Source organism: Cydia strobilella, chromosome 9 (genome assembly GCF_947568885.1).
Source record: "Cydia strobilella chromosome 9, ilCydStro3.1, whole genome shotgun sequence".
NCBI lineage: Eukaryota > Metazoa > Arthropoda > Insecta > Lepidoptera > Tortricidae > Cydia > Cydia strobilella.
This window is the reverse complement of record NC_086049.1, coordinates 16662260-16684294: the sequence shown is the minus strand read 5'-3', so window position 1 is coordinate 16684294 and position 22035 is coordinate 16662260. Positions and strand designations below refer to the sequence as shown.

The window sequence follows — 22035 nt, the reverse complement described above, 5'->3', positions numbered from 1 at the left end:
GTGTCAGCATGGTTGCATTATTATCACCTGTCACTATGCCTGTCACTTTCGCACTTACCTACTTGTTAGAACGTGACAGGCATGGTGACAGGCGATAAAAATACTACCGTGCTAAGCCCGCAGTACAGTTTCACTCACTATTATTTTTAATCGCTTTTGGCGACATGTTTCGGATTCGTCGGGAATCCTTCCTCAGGCACGACTGTCCGCGGCGGTTGTATTCCGTGTAAAGTATTTTCTCTTGGGGCACTTGGGTGAAAATAAAGTCGGTCATTAATAATTTTAACATTTTTACATTAAGCCAACTACTTAGATCTCAACAAAAGACATGTTATATAGGTATTTAATTTTATTAACATTTTAAGTGAAAGACTCTACGGTAGACACAGTGTAGACATCATGGATTTGTAGTAAGTACCTAAGCAAACTTATTCTAGGTATGGGCATTTCTATCAAACGGTATGTTCACAGTTTTTTAAGATGAGTAGATAGGTAATCTACCTTTATTATACTTTGTATGTGAGGACTACCTAGGACCTTCCGTGTGTAATCGGTTGCCAAGCACAGTACGAAATGCAGCATCCGCCCAAAGCTTTAAAAGTAGACTGAAGTCGTGGCTCGAGGAGAATAATTTTTATAATTATCAAGATTTTTTCAATCTGCCTCTTGCAGTATAAATAATATAATTTTTTATTTTGTAATTAAATATATATAATGTATTTTAATAAATGAATAAATTAATACTTAAAAATAAGTACTTAAATATACTAAATGTGAAATGTGAAATAATCTAATTATGTATTGACCTATAACTGTGTGTTATGAAAAAAAAAAGACAAATTGTTGCGTCAAGACTAAGTAGGCAAACATTGGCTTATCGGTGATACCTGGTAACTCGGTGATACTGCGTTATTATCTTACGCTAAGCTCACAAAGGTGAAATGTAAGCAATTAAATCGCTGCCAACCCGATTGCAAGCATCAAAACTGATATCTGCCATCGATTTTATAGCTTGCATTTCCTCATAGTGTGATCTGTGTAAGATAATAACGCAGTATCACCGAATTACCAAGTATCACCGATAACCTAACCTATACCTACCTACTCACCTTTTTCCTTATTGTAATATTACAAACTTCCAACAGGTAGGTTACCTTTAGTGGTGCAAAAAAGTTGTATGTTGTATAATCCTTTGATCTTTTAGAAAGTTTTAAGTATCACTATTGTATATACTTAATAAGACAAAGTCGCTTTCCGTTGTCTGTCTGTCCCTATGTATGCTTAAATCTTTAAAACTACGCAACGGATTTCGATGCGGTTTTCACCTATCAATAGAGTAAATCTTGAGGAAGGTTTTAGTGTACAATTTGTAAAGGTTTTGTGTAACCCGTGCGAAGCCGGGGCGGGTCGCTAGTATATCTATAAACTAATATTGTAACGTTTCGTTTGTCATATCTACATAGTTTATTTTTGTATACATTATGTAAGTATATAAAAAGTTGCAATAGCCCTATTATTTTTTGTTCCGAGTGGTATAAAGCACCTTTTCCTTAACTAGATTTAAATAAACGAATACCTACGGTTATTCCCCTACCTTTCCTTCCTTAAATACAGTCTTAATTTACATAGGTATACGCAACTGTATCACGGCCCGCCTCATCAAGTTGCCATTTATAAATATATAATCAGATAATAACCCACTATGGCTAAGAATACCGTATCACATCATACTTGCACACAACGACTTAACCAACACTCCTTACCAGCGACCTTCCGCCATTTTACTTAAAATCACCGCCTACATTGTCCCAAACTTGTACCTAATTATCAAACAAAATTTAAATAATACTTTAATACAAGCTAATAAGGATGTTTTTCTATTATCAAGCCTCCCACGTGACTGTGTGTGACTATATTCATACTATTTATCGCTTGACCGCCGCGAGCGGCGGTAGTCAGTTGTTTCTTATCATGGTCAATTTCAAGTCCATAATGTTGTCAACCTTTATATCAGTGTTTATAATTTTAACCATTTTGGCGAGTATAAGTGGAGATTGGGTGTTTAATAGCATATTAAATCATTCTGTTACATGTAAGTACTTTATTATAAACCTAGCTTTTTTGGATTAAAAAATAACGGTCTTTGCCAAAGTTTATTTATTTATTTTGGCCATCTCAGGCAAATATTGAAATTAGTTTACTTGTTTTGTTTATTTCATTGTTTATCTGAGAAAATAATAGCCAGTTTTAATCGTTTTTTAAGAACCAAACATCAATGTAACTTTATTTGGCAGGCGTGGATCGATTAGTATGATGTATGATTAGTAACGTAAACGATTGAGGCGTAGTTAAATATTTAATTAGTAGACAAGTAGTAATTTGAATGTCCAGTGACCTGCTACACTTGTGTTCTGCAAGTGTACAAATTTCTATCGATTTGTCTAGGTCCATTTGAACCGGGTTATAAAATAGCATTTTAATCAACTATCAAAAAAGGAGGTTTTGTACCTATACCTACCAATAAAATCCATACTGGGATTACTGGCTTTGTGCGAAGTGGGGGAAAAACAAACGAAGTCAACGCACGGCGGGGAAAAACTGTGATTTTTCATTGGACGATTTCTTCATACACAATAACAATAGAGACAGATGTAACATTGTGTCTCATATCCGCTAGGCCGCTTTCCCTGACGTGCAGTTTTTTGCGGGTACGGTTTTCTGCAGGATCCAGTTTTCTGTAGTATACGTGCAGGTTCCCGCAAACAGAATGCTTGTGTGAACGTTACTATATTAACACGTAAGTATACTACTAAAACGAGATCCTGCAGAAAACCGTATCCCGCAAAAAACTGGACGTCAGTGGGCAAGTAAAGAGCTCATAGTCATGCAAAAGCAAATAGTTTTCAAAATGTTTTACTTGACAAGTTAAACATAGATAACCACACCGTACATTGGTGTATGTATAAGGAAATTAAAACAAGATTACCTACATAATACATAAGAAGACCTCTTGTTTCCTTTGGTAAAGTGGCCTTCAATTTATGCTAACATATTAAGTGTGTATCTACTTCTTCAGTTACAGACAGATCTGTTAGAATTAGAACTGTTTCTGATTGATAATATTCTATGCCCGATGTTCCATGCCCGATTTTTACAGGGACTATGTGCGTAGGTGCGTAGCCAAGTAGCCAATCGTTTGCACTACGACAGCGAAACGCTATCTGTCTCTCTATCGCACTAATATGTAAGAGTGATAGAGAGACAGAAAGCGTTTCGTTGTCGTAGGTAGTGCAAACAATTGGCATCCTTGGCACGGCACCCTGCCCGCGCAGCATGGTTTCCCCTATCACTAAGTCCGTCACTTTCGCACTCACACACTTGTTAGAACGTGACAGGCATGGTGATACGCGTACCCTGCTACGACTCCTGGAGTTCCAGACTATTCTTGTTTGTTAAGGACCTGGGACACCCTTGCAACTCATGGCATTTCGTTTAGAAACGCCATGGCGTGGCGCGCCGTCGTCCCCTCAGTTTGAAAATCTACATATAAGTGTGTTTTGTAAAGTTCTATCCGCCCATTATCTGTTATGACGAGAATAATACAGACGACCCATTGTTTAAAAGTACTTAGGGTGACTTAGGTATCTACTTGGCACAATGCTGGCATTTTGTCGTATCTAAGAATAATATAATTAAGTCAAAAACCGTCTGTCTGGAACTCAATGTCTACACAGCAGATGACATAATTATTACATGCTGTTTCCGCCTCAGTGCACTTAGTTACCTATTATAGCGTCAAGTGATATGTGACTAATATGACCTTATTACATCGCGAAGGCTTGACGGAGCGATTTATAGACTCGAGTTTGCAATATTATTACGCCCCGAGTTTATTACACACAATGTTTTTCATTACACTTGCGATACAAAAATGAAGTATAAAGACAAAAAACTGTTACTATAATAATACTAGAAACTTCATAACTCCCTAAGGAAAACGCTTTTTCTATAGTTCCCGCTAAGCCTGCGTGCAATTTCACATTTACTGAGCGAGTGTGATGAAATAGTTATTTGTTATACAAGGGTGCAAAGTTGTATTTTACCCTCGAGTGTGGAATTGCAACGACGAGCAAGCGAAAGGATTCTATAGTCGAACCACGAGCGAAGCGAGTGGTTCTAAAATAGAATCCTGAGCGTAGCGAGACACACGAGAAGTAAAATACATTTGCACCCGTGTGTAACACAAAACTTTTCCCCTCACTATAGCGAGGAAAGTGCAACATCCACAGGCGTTAGATCATCTTCATCACTGGAATTACTCATTATTTTACGGTAATACGATATTATAACAGAAAACTCTGGAAGTTGTGTATTTTTACGTGTTGGAGTCGGTGAGAAAATTTTTGTTGACAATGTTGACATTTTTGACGATGCGTTTTGAAATTGCATCGACTCAACTTGTGCGTTCAGAATTACATTCAACATCATTAAAAAAAACAAATGTTTCTTATGGAATTTAAGGTTTATGACTTAAAATCATTAAATAAAGCTAAATTTGGTATTCTCTCATGATAATTAATATCGAACGAACCATTATTATGAGCGTTTTACGTTTTGTTATCTGTCAAAAGCTACTTAAACACGCTCCATCCAAGGACAAATTACTTTCCCCACTAGTGGATAAAATGCGTTTTTCCCCGCTTGTTTTAAAGGATAAAAGACGGCTTTCCGAGCTAGTGAGGGGAAAATATTATTTTACAGTGGCTGACATTACCTTATCAGTTTCAAGAGGACACATATTTAAAATAAGGTGTCGAACATTAGGTATGTTCAACAAGATAATTCTTTTCCAAAATTGTAAAATCAGGCTCGTGTTTTGGAGCCACATCTGGTATTTTAGCCGCCAAATAGTAGTTTAAAAGATATAATTATAACTTACGACTCATTTTGCATAAAATAGTCGTTCGGCTAATTTCACAAAAGAACAAAAAAAAAATGATGTACTAAAGTTACTTTACCTTTTGGAGAATCTAACAAAAAAAATCTAATTAATCACGTTAGCAGTATAAATTCGGTCCATTTATGACATAAATATGTAATGATATGGTGGTAAATAATCATGTAGGTACTACTTAAAGGTCGTAGTCGCAGTTGACACTGGCTGACCTTACATCGATCGGCACTGACACTCGGTTGTAGTGATTAAAAATTTGAGAGATACTTATCTCTCTACATCTCTATACTAAGTATTACCACAGAATAAATAATAGTACTACCGTACAGAAAGGATACTTCCGACCGAAGTTTGACAGCGAGTCAGGGTCGAATGGTCTGTGGATGCAGTAGATAAACTAACAGTTAAACTCGATCAGCTGATGCTTTTCCGCCATTTTGCCGCAAACCAAACTGCGAAATCGCCGTGAAGGGGTGAGAAACCCTTGAAGATTGCACGATATGGCTAGTTATCGCTAGTCAGATCACGAAATGCCGGCGTTTCATGTTATTTTACGATGCGCCCGGTATGAAGCTAGGAATATCAACGAATGCAATTGGTATGATCGATCTGCCGCCTCTTTTATTAGGCAGATCGTGATATGCCTGGGTTATTCTTAGTCAGATCGTGAAATGGCGGCGTTTCATGATATGCCTAGGAATATCTCGATATGCCCGATTTTACGATCTGTCGCCGACATCTACATACTCAAACTAGCTTTTGCCCGCGACTTCGTCTGCGTGGAGTAAGAATTTTGGGTAGCTTAATTTTTATCCAATCTGCTTTTTATCGATTCCCCATACGAATCTCCACCCCCCCCCTCTTTTCACCCCCTTAAAGGATGACTTCTGGGATAAAAACTACACTGTGTCCGTTCCCGGGACTCAAACTATCTCTATACCAAATTTCAACTAAATCGGTTTAGTGGTTTAAGCGAGAAGAGTTAACAGACAGATAAACAGATAGCTAGACACACTTTAGCATTTATAATATTAGTATGGATACTATGGATACATACATACATAGAAAACACCTATGACTTAGGAACAGATATCTGTGTTCATTACACAAATAAATGCCCTTACTGGGATTCGAACCCAGGACCATCGGCTTCACACGCAGGGTCACTATATACCCACTAGGCCAGACCGGTTGTCGGTCGGTTATAAATACAATTATTTGGGTCATTCGTCAGTAATAATAAAATATGAGCTCAGACGGAAATATTATACATAATAAATAAAGGAAGCCAATTATAAAATAGATGTCAGACATGGAATTGAGACCTTTTGTTGACCTTTCGAAAATGTCTAACTTAGATATGTAGGCGGGTAGACAGCTGCTGTAAAGGAGTAATTACCAAATGGCCCCTCCCATCCTTTTGCCTTTGCCCTGTCCCATTACACCATCAGTACTGCTGGTTCGGCTGCGGAGTATGAGGCCAAACAGAAGCATATAACGTACTCTAACTTGGAACCAACGTATGATTTCATATCGGTGGCGGTGGAGACTGCAGGATCTTGGGGTGCGGAGGCTAAGGAGTTTGTGTGGCAATTGGGTCGGCGACTAAGAGGTTGCCATCCTCGCTCCGATCGTATCTGGTCCAACAGATCTTGGCAATTCAGCGGGCAACGCTACCGGTGTCATGGGGTCTTTTACTACTACGCTACGGTCCGAAGTGGGGACTTGGCCTAGTTTAATTTAGTGTTTAATATTGATAAAGCCTGTTGCGGATTATATCATTTGTTAGTAGGTGACGAAGCCTGTAGCTGAATGGACTGGTTTTTATTAATAAATTATTATTACCAAATAGCTAGAGTATTCTAATTTTCTTTTCGAATTTAAACTGTTGTGAGACATACTAACATTAAATAATTTCACGATTTAGACTCACTAAAACAAGTGAGTCTAAACCGTGAAATTATTTAATTTTCTTTTCGTTTGTCGTTTGTCGATGTACGAGTGTCATCTTGGCTAGACCCCCAGTACTTTATAGGCACTCTTCTTTTCCCTCGGTTATTTGACTCTGAATTTATGAAATTAATACTTAGGTCCAAATTGGTAGTATTTGTATCCATTAAATTGAATTATTCACCTTTTATATTCCAGGTGATCACAACAAAACTCTAAACAGAGATGTCTCCAGAGTCCAAGTATACTTCTACGACTTCAAGAACAATTATAACAACAGCTATCCCATTGACACTGCCGCAGAAGAGCTCACCAAATCTTATAATCTAGACGTTACCAGGAAACTAGTATTCTTCGTCCCTGGCTTCAAGTCAAACATAACCAGAAAAACGGAAGAACTCATCAGACAAACCTTTAAGGATGTACAAGATACCTACCTTATCATTATAGATCATTCTCCATACACTTCTCTGGTACACGGCAAATCAGACAGCTATAGCTATGGCAGAGCAGTATCCCATGTGTACTATATTGGAAAAGCGCTAGGAAAATTCTTAACTGCTTTGAGAGCCAAAGGATTTCCATCTTCGAAAATTCATTGCATCGGCCACAGTTTGGGAAGCCAGATCTTGGGCAACGCTGGTTATGAATTCAATATGCTGACTAAAGAAAAGGTTTGGAGAATAACTGGGATAGATCCTGCTGGTCCTTGCTTCTCAAACAGTTTTATCGAAGAGCAGATCCGCTCAGGGCTTTCGGAATACGTGGAGGTATACCATTGCAATGCTGGTGGATTAGGGACAACGAGTGTCTTAGCTGACGCGGATTTTTTTCTTAATAAAGGATATAAGCAGCCTGATTGTAACGAAGGGCTTTTACCGGTGAAAGGAGACTCTGACCAAGCGAAATGTAGTCATAAAGCTTGCGTCACGCTCTGGGCTAAGACGGTCCATCACCCTGGAGCATATTTGGCGTGGGCGTGCGATTCATATAAGTCTTTCTCGAAAGGAAAGTGTGCTGGAAATGAAGTCACTATTGCTGGATACTCAAACCCTGGGAACGCCACTGGAGTGTTCTATGCGTCTACTGATGGATATGGAATTTAAAATGTTTAATGATATTATATGTCCTGGAAAACCAATTTGGCAGGAAGAAGGTGGCAAATATGAAAAATATAGCGTATGTTTTTGATAAGATCACATATTCTTGTAGTTAGTACCTATAGGTAAATGAATTAACTTGCATATGTTTTAATAATAAAAATTAATTGAATAGTTCAGCACGCAGTGTATCAGTTACTGCGGAGGCGTCACAACTGTTAAACTGTCAACACATTGCCCCTCGAAAAAAAAAAACTCAAATTAATTGCACTTTAGTTAAGGCTAAATTAAGAACTTATTTTAAAATCGCTTTATGGCATTAAGAAATTCCAAATTGAACCAAAGCTTCGATTCAATTTGGGATTGTATTAAAAATGTTGACTGTATAGGCGTGAAGGTTAGCTCTGACATTTAAAATTTCACGCCTTTTTCCACTGACAGATTGGTTTTCCAGACTTTAGTTAATTTATATCTTGATTACGTAGACTAAAATGTACTAGAGACTGACTGTTGATTTCGCTATCAACTTGACATTAAATTTAAAGCGTGACCATTTATGATCACGAGCCATGTTGCGGAATTTCACTGGAACTAATTTTTTCATACTAAACTGAACTGTCACCCTATACATGAGAATAACAGCGCCCTCTTGACAATGATCATAGTACCTATATATTACTGGTCAGGCTTTAGATAGTACCGTAAAATGCTTGTTTAATATTTCCAACTCGTTTATTTGCATTAATGACAATGTAAACTTTTTACAGTACATCTGGTACTCCATTACGACACCCTGTGCTATAATAAGCACGTTACGTAACTACGTTACCTACGTACGTACCTACTACTACGTTACCTATCAATATTAGCACGAGCGGTTCAACAACAACAACAACAACAGCAACAACAACAACTTTGCCACCTTGTAAAACGAATAACTATTACCATGCAAAGCCGTATGTTAACGAAGTAAAAAAAAACCGGACAAGTGCGAGTCGGACTCACCCACCGAGGGTTCCGTACTTTTCAGTATTTGTTGTTATAGCGGCAACAGAAATACATCATCTGTGAAAATTTCAAGTCTCTAGCTATCACGGTTCATGAGATACAGCCTGGTGACAGACAGACAGATAGACGAATAGAGAATTCTTAGTAATAGGGTCTCATTTTTACCCTTTGGGTACGGAAAGGGTTTTTTAGGGGAAAAGCAGAGGGACCTTTGGATTTTAAGGCATTAATTTGCTAATAACGTTCGCTTTCATTTGATATCGTGAACAGTCGAAGGCAAAAATATCAAACCAGACAAATGGCTCAAAAATATGTGAACACGACTTTATTATCTAAGGTGTAAGAGCGTACACATATTTTTGAAAGAATGTATATATATTTATGCCCTTGACGTACCAATGATGAATCAGAATCAAAATCAGAAGCTTTTTTGCAATCTTATAGCAACCTACGTTAATACGTGTCACAACAGATCAAATCAATTTAAGGATGACTCACGTTAGACCGGGCCGTGACCGGGCCGGAGCTTCCGGCGCTTACTTTTCTATGACATGACGGGTGATCACTTGATGCTTTCCATAGAAAACGAAGCGCCGGAAGCTCCGGCCCGGTCACGGCCCGGTCTAACGTGAGTCATCCTTTATGCTTGTCAGCGTAGATTAATACCTATGGAGGTATATGTAAGTACTCTCAATCCATTCGCTTCTATCTTAACTAGCAGTTAAAAAACAAATTTGATCCCAATATATCAACATCCATGGTCAGAAATAATTACATTCCTATTAGTCAATTATGGAGGTCGAGAAAACAATCTGGATCTCTATTTTATTCCCTATTCCCTGTAAATGCGGGAGAAATATGGAAATGACTTGGCCGGGAATGCAATTATCGGTGGGCACTAGTCCACGAAGTTGAAGGAATGAGCATTAAATTAATTCCAGGCTCTTATCATAGATATTTGCGGTTCATTTTATAAACTAAATAAATAGGGTATGTAGTTGCATGATAATATTAGTTGCTTATTGTGTTAATTAGAGTTAGGTAAAATTAACATTTTCGCTTCGTCGTATTGGCTAATTGGTAAACCAAATTATCAGTAGAAAAAACCGGCCAAGTGCGAATCGGACTCGCGCACGAAGGGTTCCGTACCATTACGCAAAACACGCCAAAAACCACGTTGTATGGGAGCTCCCCTTAAATATTTATTTTATTCTGTTTTCAGTATTTGTTGTTATAGCGGCATCAGAAATACATCATATGTGAAAATTTCAACTGTCTGGCTATCACGGTTCATGAGATACAGCCTGGTGACAGACGGACAGACAGACAGACAGCGGAGTCTTAGTAATAGGGTCCCGTTTTCACCCTTTGGGTACGGAACCCTAAAAAAGCGCGAAATTCAAAATTAGAATGACAGATCGTCTATTTTCAAAGTTGTCTTTTTGTACTATAGTTTAGTTTCAGAAGATGGCTAAAAATACAAGAACACTATATCTTTATAATTCATAATTATATTCGACACTCCCAAAATATCAGAGCTCTACCGCTTAGCAAAGAATGAAGTATTGGTTTTTAATTGTTTTCTTATAAACAAGTTTGGGAACAAATCAATTTATTTTATTAAATATTTTGATTTGTGTTTTTTAAGTAGTCGCACTACTATATATAAATTAAAAACTGTAATATATGACATCTATTACAGTTTTTTGTTTTCTTATGACTTAATTAGTTAACGCTTAGTACTTATTATGGTTGTTATCTTGTTGAATTTTTATAAGAACATATTTTATAATACGATAAACGTAACTAAATGTGAACATGATCCATTTTAAGGGTTTCGTTTTTGGTACTTCGGCTTCGGATACCTAAAAAAATATTGTATATTATTAATAAGTTACTGTTACAATTACAAACAATCTAAAACCCGCTGAAATATAATAAAAGCTAAGCTAACGCCATTTCACAAAGCTTATCTTTTGTTAATAACAAACAGCTACAGAAACAAATCTACCCGTTAATAAATTTTATTCCAAGCAATAAACCAAGTCCAAATTCTGTCGATTATGGTCGGCGTTGTAAATTAAATAAAGCGTTTTCCTTTGTTGACTTTATTAAGTAGGTTAGAAATTCGGGGCTGTACGGAAAAGGATCCATTACTGGATAGTCGAGAAATAAGCGCATTCCGGCTTGGACCTTTATGTAAAACTTGTCAGTTTAAGGTAAAGCATTTAATTAATTTATAATGGACTCGAATGAAACATGTCGGAGTGAAACATGTCGAGCGTTTTTCGACATAAAATACATGAGTTACCCGTTATTAATATATTTAAGATGATCTGGAATATTTGAATATAACTATTTAACTAGGTCCCGCCATCTGTATTCCCTGATCAATATGACCAGGTGAACAGGCAGTTACTAAACCGGTGCATGAGCTATCTTAGGCCCCGATGTCCTCACTTTCCATCAGGTGTGACTAGAGCCAATCGCCGTTCAGTTTTTAATAATAAAAATTAAAATATAACTAGTAAAAATAGGTAGTATTTAACTACCTATATATTGAGACCATAGTAAAAACCTATACCTACTTCTTAAAAGTCCTTTTATGGGACCACTGGCGTGCATGAAGTGCTTTTTGAATAGAAATAGTAGGATCTTCAAACACGTATGTATGTAAATAGTTATTACGTTACGGTGGAACATACCCACATAGGTATTTATATTATTAGGAATTCACACATATTAATGATACAGAAAAACCCTCGAAAAAGTTTAGGTATGTACCTAGTAAATAAGAAAAGTAGAAAATTTCTATAGTTAATATAATAAATATTATAAAAAAAAAAAAATTTATTCAGGTATCAATCCATTACATTAAAAAAAAATAGTATTAGTTCGTTCTTATATGTATTTAAAATGGTTCATTAGCGCCTAACGTACATATATTTTGGTTGTCGATTTTGCGCGATATTCAACAATTACTTTTAGCAACTCTCCGTGCTGAGTCAACCAGCTTGAGACCTATTCGAAATTGCGGATAAAAAAGTAACATTGTAAGAGCTTAAATTCTTTGATGATTTATATAATCATTTTTATTACTTGATACCTTTTAAATCATCAATATGTACAAGATATACACAGTGGTACTACGTAAACGAAATTTATAACTAGCTTAAATCTAATAAAATAGACCCTTGACTTGAGGCATTGTACCAAGGATGCTGGCGGCATTTCCTCGCTGTATCGCAATGCTGATACGTTGTGCGAGTAAGCTGCCAGCTCTTCGGTCACCAGTTACGTCAACCAGACGCTTCGCGATTTCTGCGAACAACTCAAACGACTTGTGCGCGCTGAGACCCAATAGACCTAGAGTTTCAACTCCAATTTTTATTTGAATTTTCCATATCAGACTAGAAAATCCTTCTTTCCCGCAAAGTTGTATAATGGTGTTAAATAAATAGGGTGACGGCTTATCTGCCTGAAAACAATGGCGGAAAGAAATATATTAGAGCCCCGGGACAGGAGGGGGAGAACAAAGGGGCAGGACAGTGCTATTCGACATGCACCTAAGTCGGATGGCGATGTAGGTACAATGTTAACTTCCGGCAAACTTAACTTTACAATATTGTTACACAGTATTTCCAGAGACCCATTGTAACTCCGTATAAGATAAATAAAGTCTAAGGAAAAAACGTGCCTCGGAAATCAAGTAAAAATGATTTTCGCATAGATGGCGACTAGATGGTTTTGACGGTTTCGTTTGTTATTTAACAATTTTAACACATATCAGTGAAAGAACATGGGTCAACCTCATATAAAAATAATAAATACAAATAAAAAACATTCATTCTTATATATAGACCTTTTTAGATATTTTTATACTTTTTCATTTTTAATTTTAATCGTGTGTCGACTGTCGATAGATGGCAGTAAATTTACCATGGCTACAACATTTACTAGGAAAGTAACACTATCCTATATATTCTCTTTGGTATATTTGTATACCTATGTATATTTTCAGAAGTAGATTTATAGTTTCCCCGATAAACTAGTGGCTCTGTGAGCTGTAGACCTCGGGAGAATAACTTAAAACTTAATAAATGTATGGCTCCGTCATTTTGAAAAATGTCCACAAACTGAATCCCGCACACAAAATTTCACGAGAATCGGTTGCGAATTGCGACCTGTAGAGGGGAACATGCGAACATACGAAAGCCTTTTTGCCAAAGCTGAAACGGAGACTTTTGCTGACGCTCGGTCAATTATCCTTCGGTTCCTAAATGCAAATTATTATAGCATATAAACTGATACAATATTAAAGAGGAATACTTCGTAGGTGTATAACTTTGATGAATATCAAACGAACGATTTCAGAGTTAAAAAAAACAAAGGCTATTTCGACATCAACATGGCAATTAAATTGAAACAGCGGTAGGTAGATTGCTCTTTGATTTATTTCAGGCGTGCTAATTATTTTACAACAAATATCATCAAAATATATTTTGTAGGATTCTCGCAAATACTACCATTTATTTGCAAAAGCTACAACAAAGCAACAGTTATTTTCATTAAGATTAATTCGAAATTCAATTATTATTTATTAGTGAGGCAACGAATTCGAATATACGTGAATATACCTACTCGCTGAACATTAAAAAGGAATTTGTATACTATATTTAATATGATCATGTCCTTTACCGAAATTGATTACAAATTTCAAATGATTTTACGTACTATTACGTACCAATATACGTTTCAAGAAACTCGTCGAGATGAACCTTGAGCCTTCGGTTTGAAAATCAATTCACAATCAATCAGTCAACTAGGCCACCAATTTTTATATATGGTTATGCACTCACACAACTAGTCAAGTATTTTTAGCCATAGACAAATATATGAAGAAGAGAAGAAGTAGGGTCAGGTGGAGTAAATATATGACACGGGTAAAAATAATACAAAGTTTTTAAAAACTTGAAATAAAACTATGAAAACGGATTATATCGCGTATATTGAATTTATAATACATCCCGACGTTTCGAACTCTTTACAGCGTTCGTGGTCAACGGGTGACTGAGGAAAAATTACAAAGTGCAAAAATACCCACATACTAAAATAATGAACAATCATAGACTACAAACTTTAAGGCTGGTTGTACATGCAAAATCGGTTCATAAGGCTAGTTATACACTACAATTATTTCCAAGTAAAGATATATATATATACGCGATAAAAACTACGCCGGCTCCAACCCTACACCACTTTTTAAAAACTTATTCTATTTAATTACTATTTCATTAAAAAAAAGTCTACACACAAGGCTTCTTTTTAAATGGAATAGGAATAAAATAGAATAAGTTATTGTGTTAAAAACTTTGTCTTATTTTTACCCGTATCTTATATTTACTCCACCTGACCCTAGTGCAAAAGTACTTTCTACAATACAATGTTTTTATTAAAGCCGAAAATTTGTCAGCTATTTAGGATTACTCAACTACGTTTTGTGATAAAGATTGTCAAATGTTAGCGATAGATAGTGATCCAGCTACCGCACAATGTATGGAGCAGTACTCCCCCGCCATCTAGCTAATTCAGCTTTTAAATATGCAAAGAAGAGTGTCAACTCACAATGTAAAAATAACCAAGGGACAGTCTATGAATCTATCGCCAAGGGACCTAGGAGAAGACTGCAAGTGGGCTATCGAACTCCCGACTCATTGTGACTCGCCAAAGGACAGAGGTGTACCTATCGCTAAGGCTGCCGCAAGCTAAGTGTGTCCTGATGCGGCGCGGACGCGGCTTTTATTCGGTCCGGTCGGCGATCGTCGTACGCGCTCGGTGCTCCTCGGTGGCTGGCCGGTGAGACGCAGTACTGTGCGAGCGAGAAAGTATTCGAGCCCGCGCGCCGTGAGAATTTGTATTGTTACACTACGAAATTTTGCACTAACTTAAGGATGACTCACGTTAGACCGGGCCGTGACCGGGCCGGAGCTTCCGGCGCTTCGTTTTCTATGGAAAGCGTCACGTGATCATGTCATGGAAAAGTAAGCGCCGGAAGCTCCGGCCCGGTCACGGCCCGGTCTAACGTGAGTCATCCTTTACTCGTCTTAGCCTTCCTATATCTGTTCCTGTGATAAACTGACTGAATAAGCTCGATGTCCAAGTTACCTTTCTCAGTGCAGTTTTAAAACCACTACGAAGAATACCTTTCTGTCACACGCAGTCGTAATTCACCCCTTCCGTGACTTATAGCCACGATTTATTCTTCTTATTCAGAATATCTTATGGAGATTCATAAATTGAGAGCAATATCTCATCTGGGACAGTGTTGCTGCGGATTTTTGTCATATCTCATTCCTTGTGATTCGAGAGATGGAATGACGTGTCATTTGAAATGTTTTTTGTCGTGCGTAGGCATAGTTTCGGCGGATTGATATAGCTCGAATAGTCATTAGATAAATGATAACAAAAAAGTAAAATATGATCAAAAAAATGTGTGCGTGTAATCTTTACACGCGATTGAAGTAAAGCTTTATGCACGTTTATCGCTATGTTGGCACTTTGACGTGTGTCCTATTGTGCGTACTGTGTGACTACTGAGCGTACTTCCGTCAGAAAAAAAAACTGAGTTACCCTCTAGTCGCGCCTCAAGTAAAACTTCAACAATATGTTTGAGTACCTACTTTTTTAATATATTACGAAGGTTTAGATTGTCTGATTCTGAGATTTTCTACAGTCGAATATATGTAATATGGAATGAAGAAAATAAAGGACTCACTAAATTGCACATGCAAATATATATTTATGTATATTATATGATAAATTTGTATATGTATTTATATTGTTTATTTATGTACTTTATAAAGGTATTATAGTATATAAATATTACTAGTTTGTATATTGGCGTTAGTATTAGAATTTATATTTAGAATTTTTTTTTTCGCATCGCACTGCACCCACCTTAACAATTTCTGTTTGGCCCAGTGGTTGACTGGTAGAGAATGCCTCAAGGCATTAAGTCCGCCTTTTGTACTTGTTCTTGTGCAATAAAGTTTAAAATAATAAATAATAAATAAATTCTTTAAGAAACCAAAGTATATATAATAGCCCTACTTCCCCTCTGGGTTGGAGGTCAGATGGCAGTACCTTTCATTAAAACTAGTGCCTATGCTATTCTTGGAGTGAAGTTGCCGAAAGGACCAGAGCCGTGGCAAAATGCAAGGTGATGTTATCAACATTTGCATCACACAAATTGAATAAGTAGGCATTTAAGATATTACCAATAGCTAGAAACTTAAGAAGATATTAACAATAGCAACACTGACAACCTGAGGAACTCTCAACTTACGTGGAATTTATTTACTTGAAGATAGCTCACACTGGAGATAACCTGGGAAAGCTCATGGTCACATGGTTCGGTGGAAGGAAAGAGAAGGGGCCGCAGTCCAACGCAGTGGTCCGAACAGGTTAGCAAATTATCGCTATCCATCAAGTTATTCAAGGACCATGATGCCTTAGAAGTCGCAAGAGATCGAAATGCCTGGAAATCTGCTATCCGGAATCATGTGCTCCACGTAGGAGGTCACGACCCTCAGCACTGAGGAGAACGAAGCAAGGAGGAGGAGGAGCTAACGCTGGTTCATGTGAAATGAAGTGACATTCGTGTGTGATGCGCGCAAATCACTAAGGCGATCGTCAAGGTCGTATCAAAACCCGTTCAAAACTATGAAAAATTTATACATCTGAATCAGGCTCTAGATCTGATTTAATAAAAAGTCCCATAATCCGATATTTTAAATTAGATAGGAAAATATATATATATAAAATGGTAGACTTATTTCATAGAGTCAGACCGAGATAAGTCTGAAACATCAATCAATCAATTTCATTTCTTTATGACCAACTAGATCATTTTTCTTTGTTAGTACAAATATCACTTATAAAATATGGTTAGTATTATAATCTATGCACTATTGACTATACAATGTTATTCTATGCTATAAAAGTAATAATCAAGAATAAATTATTCAATTGAATACATATTGAAATTGAATAAATATTAAATTAAAATGAATAATGTTAATTACTTACATTGTTAATTAATAATGTTAATTTTTTTTTTCATAATTTTGATAAAATGTAATTTCAATCAATTTCCATTTCTGACGCAACGGTTTTGATATTTTAAACGTCAAGCTTTATGAAATTATGACGTATGCTATTAAGTTCGTTGCAGACTTACCTCGGTATAACTCTAACATAATACACTCTTGGAACATTTTAAACTAAAAAAAATATTACCGAATTTACATCAATTATAAGACTAACAGAAAGATTTGAAGATGAGAATCGACTCGAAAGTTCGAAAAAAAAGATTGATTAGCTAAATAACACCTAATAGCTATACAATAATATACTAGTTAGTGGCTTTGTGAGCTGTAGACCTTGCGACCTCAGGCTCCGCCATTTTGAAATATTTCCGAAAATGAAATCAACAAAAAAAAATCTTGAACCTGCTCACAAAATTTCACGAAAAATCGGTTAAGAAATGCGACCTGTAGAGGACAACATCCCAACATATTCAATTCAATTCAAATCAATACTTTATTGATAAAATACAATTTTACAAATCAGGTACATTCGAATGCTAAATAGGTACTTAGTGCTAAGTCTTATAAATATTTTGTTAATTGCATAGTTACACAGTTAGTTACATACGAAAGCATATTTGATCAAGGTGAAACGGAGACCTTCGCTAACGCTCGTTCAATCATAGTTAGTCCAAATAATTCAAGACAACCATTACGCTCAATAATATATCCACATCCTTACAGCAGCCTATAATAATTCTTTACTTTCCAAGCACACAGTACATCTCTCGCTACGATTATTTCACGCCATTAAAACCTACGAATGGGGAATTCCCGGAATTTATAGGTACAATAAGTACCGACCGAATTACTCGGTGCATAACGAATGCATCTAGCAAACACTACCACAGTCCGCAGTATAGACGTTGGCAGAAACTAAACAAGGAATTATATATAACATTTAAAACTTTCGCGTTTTGAACACATATTAAAAAATTCGCGATAGACCCGTTTTTAAACGTGATTTAATAAGGAATTATATATGTCGTGGCCAGATCTTAGAATTGATAATTTCTTGATGTGCCAATCATTTCATGAAATTGGTCGGCTGGCCATGGCCACATCATGAAAAAGTCAAATATAACCTAACCATATCATGAAGTGGTCAATTCTAAAATGGCATATAATGAAATTTATCAAAAGCTATGATCTGGCCACTATATACACTACATAGGTATATAGCATAATATATGGTTACATATAAATACTCATATGTACCTAGAAAACATCCATAACATAATTCAGGAACAAATATTTGTGATAAATTAAAACGGCTAGGAGGCAATCAAATGGTGAATATAGATTACTGAACAACTTTTACCGTGGGACAAACCCAGAAATCCCGAAAGAAAATCGGCTGTTCTGGAGACATGAAAGTTTATAAACAACTGAAAATATTTACTATTAATAAATAAGTAAATAGAAACAATGCAGTATCGTAAACAAAGCAGGATTCTCTAATTACATAAACCGCGCACTCAAGACTGCAGACTGCATTATTCTCACTGACACATTAAGGCCGTTCCATCGGTTTGCCGCTGTCTTTGTCACATTTCGCAAGAAAGAACGGGAAAGAACATACGCGCCAAGTGTCAATTTTGATCGAATTTTGTCGGTTTTTATTTATTTTAAAAAAGTTACCTTACAATATCGAAATTCTAAAGCTATGAAATTACTATTAATGTTAAGATTGTTTTTTGTTTTTTTTTTGTTTATAGTATTACATAATAAATAACCGAGTAAAGTAAGATTAAAAGTCCGAGTTAGAGGTTACTTTAGGAATTAATTGTATCGAGCGAAGTGTCATAATTCGTGTATCGGAAGCTATGTTGTTAAAGATAATATAGTCAAGAACTACATATATTTTTTCCACGTCTACGAATATCAACGCCTCTTAGAAAAACAGGATCATATAAGGAGATTTTTCGCCTTCTGGCTCAGGGAACCGCCTTAACACACATGCACATGCATTCGGTAACGTCTTCTATTAGATCGTAGATTCACTTCTATGGATTCCGCATTATAAATTGTGCTAAAACTTTCCCTCGTGCAGGATAAATAATAGTAATAATAAAGCCTTTATTTTCATCCTTAATCTTTAACTACCTACTTAAATAAATAAATAAAAAACAAAATATTAGGGGACATAATAGTGTCTTCGGTTACCGCGATAGTTATTCATGAAATTAAACTATGAAAACGGATTATATCGCGTATATTGAATTTATAATACATCCCGACGTTCAATATACGCGATATAATCCGTTTTCATAGTTTTATTTCATTAGGGGACATCTTACACAGATCAACCTAGCCCCAAACTAAGCAAAGCTTGTACCTACTATGGATGCTAGGCGACGATATACATACTTATACAGATAAACACATACTTAAGTATATAGGTATACATAGGAAACACCCATGACCCAGGAAAAAATATTTGTGTTCATCACACAAATAACCTTCACATAAATAATAAATGAATACCCTTACCGGGATTAAAACCCAGGACCATCGGCTTCACAGGCAGGGTCACTACCCACTAGGCCAGACCGGTCGCCAAATGACATACATAACATTACAGAGCAATGAGCAATAAAACATGTATTAATACAATAATTATTTAACACAGCCAGCCCAGCTCTGGACACTGGAGGCTTTGGTCATTTTTTCCTTCGTGTATGACATTTATTTCATAGTTTTAATAGTAGTGTGTCTACTTGAAAAAACACAAATTAAAATATTTTCATAGAAAATATAATTTAATTTGTTTTTAGAGTATTTAACACATTTAGGTAATTAAGGCACCTGTCGGGTAAAGGTCTCCTCAAACAGTTACTGCACGTTAATACTTATTGACCGAGCGTTAGCGAAGGTCTCCGTTTCAGCTTAAGCAAAATGCTTTCATATATGTCCAGATGTCTCCTCTATTCCCGACCAAATCTCGTGAAACTTTGTGAGCAGGAACGATGATTAAAAAGTCTATTCACGTTTCGGAATTTCTTTAAATTGGCGGAGAAATACAGTTTTAAGTAATGCTCGCTAGGTATACTAGTAACTATATTACTAGTCTATCTGTGAGCTGTAGACTCAATGTCCTAAAATGGCGACCGTGAACCGGACCGGGGGACGCAGCCAGAGAAGAATCCAGAACAAAGTCTCTGTCATAATCATAGCATATTATATAACTTTAGCTACTGTTTCAAATAAATACACGAGTATAGTAAACTGCTATTTTAGTTGCATAGAAAATGTATACCTACCCATGTTTATTCCTAAACAGCAATCAATTTGTCATTTTGAATCACACACAATGCATGCACATGGTATTTATTATATAAAATGGTTTATTTAGAAAAATGTACGGTAAACCCATAATACCAATGAGAGCATATTGTATGCGCCATCTAACGAGGAAGTAATCTGTGCCTTAGATTTATGCATCGAATATGCACATGCATCTCGCCTTAGTAGAACCACATGAATTATTTTTAGGAAAGATTATTATCAATTAATAAAGATATATAAAGTATACGGAGGCGTACAAAAAAAATGAGAAACCGGTTTTTAACGAAAAAAAAGTAACATGTTTACCTTTCTCAGAATCCAAATCTAAAAATATACTTTAAAAACTGTAATAGATGTCATATATTAAAGAAAAAGTGACGAAGCCCTCCAGTGGTGAAGGCCGGATTCGAACCGGCGTCTTTAGCTATCGCGGCTAACGCCATGAACCCCTAGACCACCCCGCCACGGCGGTGGCCGTCCGAATTTCACGACTATATGCCATCTTAGTAAGACTAGGCGTCTTTGACCAGCTCTAAGGGCTCGAAAAACACAAATCAAAATATTTAATAAAATAATTTGATTTGTTCCCAAACTTGTTTAAAAATATACTATTAAAAAAACAGGTATTCATAGTTTATATTTGTTTTTGCGGGGTTACCCTCATCTGGCAGAATATTATTTGTCAGAAATACACTTCGCATAACACGTATCGCAGATAAACTTTTAGTCGAATGATACTTTCGCATAAATATATACTTGCCATCATTTCGCATAATATTCATTTGGCAGAATTTTCTAAGTGGGTTAGGTTAGGGTTTTCTGCCAAATAATATTATGCAAAAAGAAATTCTGCAAAGTAATATTATGCGAAAAGCAGTATGCGAAAGGTAATTCTGCCAAACGACATTTGTGCCAAGTCAATTAGCTATAAATACTGTGTCTTAATCTGTATTCTGTTATTTTGACTATAGTTTGACGAAAGTAAATCATAAATTAACTAGTTAATTGAGGCTTGTAAAATTTGTCATGTTTTTATAATCACAGTCATAAGTAATATCATAGAGTAACTTATACTAGAGCGGTACTGTCATAGTAAATTTTGTAACCCCAGTAAATTCACTGCCATCTGTCGACACACTTTAAAACTAATAATAAATATTTATAAAAATACGATAAAATGTATTTAAATATGGATAAATGATTTTTTTTATTTGCATTATTTATTTTTATGATTTTGACCCATGTTCTTTCACTGATATGCGTTAAAATTGTTAAATAACAAACGAAACCGTCAACGCCATATATGTAATATACTAAATGAGCACTAACAGTAGGGGAGTTTTCATTTGGGTTACAAGCTGGCTCGTTACACATGGTTACACAAACAAATAGTTGCCCAACTTATAATGAGCGGTCACTCACGTGCTAATTTGACTGTTGGGACGGATTCGACCAAGCTGGGGATTTTATTAAATTGTAGTAGGACGGATTCGACTAAGTTGGGGATTTTATTAAATTGTAGTTAAAACTCATTACTTTTAACCGAGTACATAACACACCTACAGAAATTAAGCTGTAGGTGTGTATG

General features: G+C 36.1%; 1 protein-coding gene and 1 long non-coding RNA gene across 2 annotated transcripts in view; one reads left to right on the top strand and one right to left on the bottom strand.

Annotated features, from left to right (window-relative positions):
* The window catches only part of LOC134744482 (uncharacterized), a 282585-nt gene that overhangs the window by 165552 nt on the left and 94998 nt on the right, over positions 1-22035 (bottom strand). The gene's annotated exons all lie outside the window — the stretch shown is intronic.
* LOC134744436 (lipase member H-like) lies at positions 1916-8711 on the top strand. Its single transcript, XM_063678246.1, has 2 exons — positions 1916-2092; positions 7103-8711. Exons 1-2 carry the CDS (start codon positions 1972-1974, stop codon positions 8008-8010), a joined length of 1029 nt encoding a protein of 342 aa, XP_063534316.1. The 5' UTR covers positions 1916-1971; the 3' UTR covers positions 8011-8711.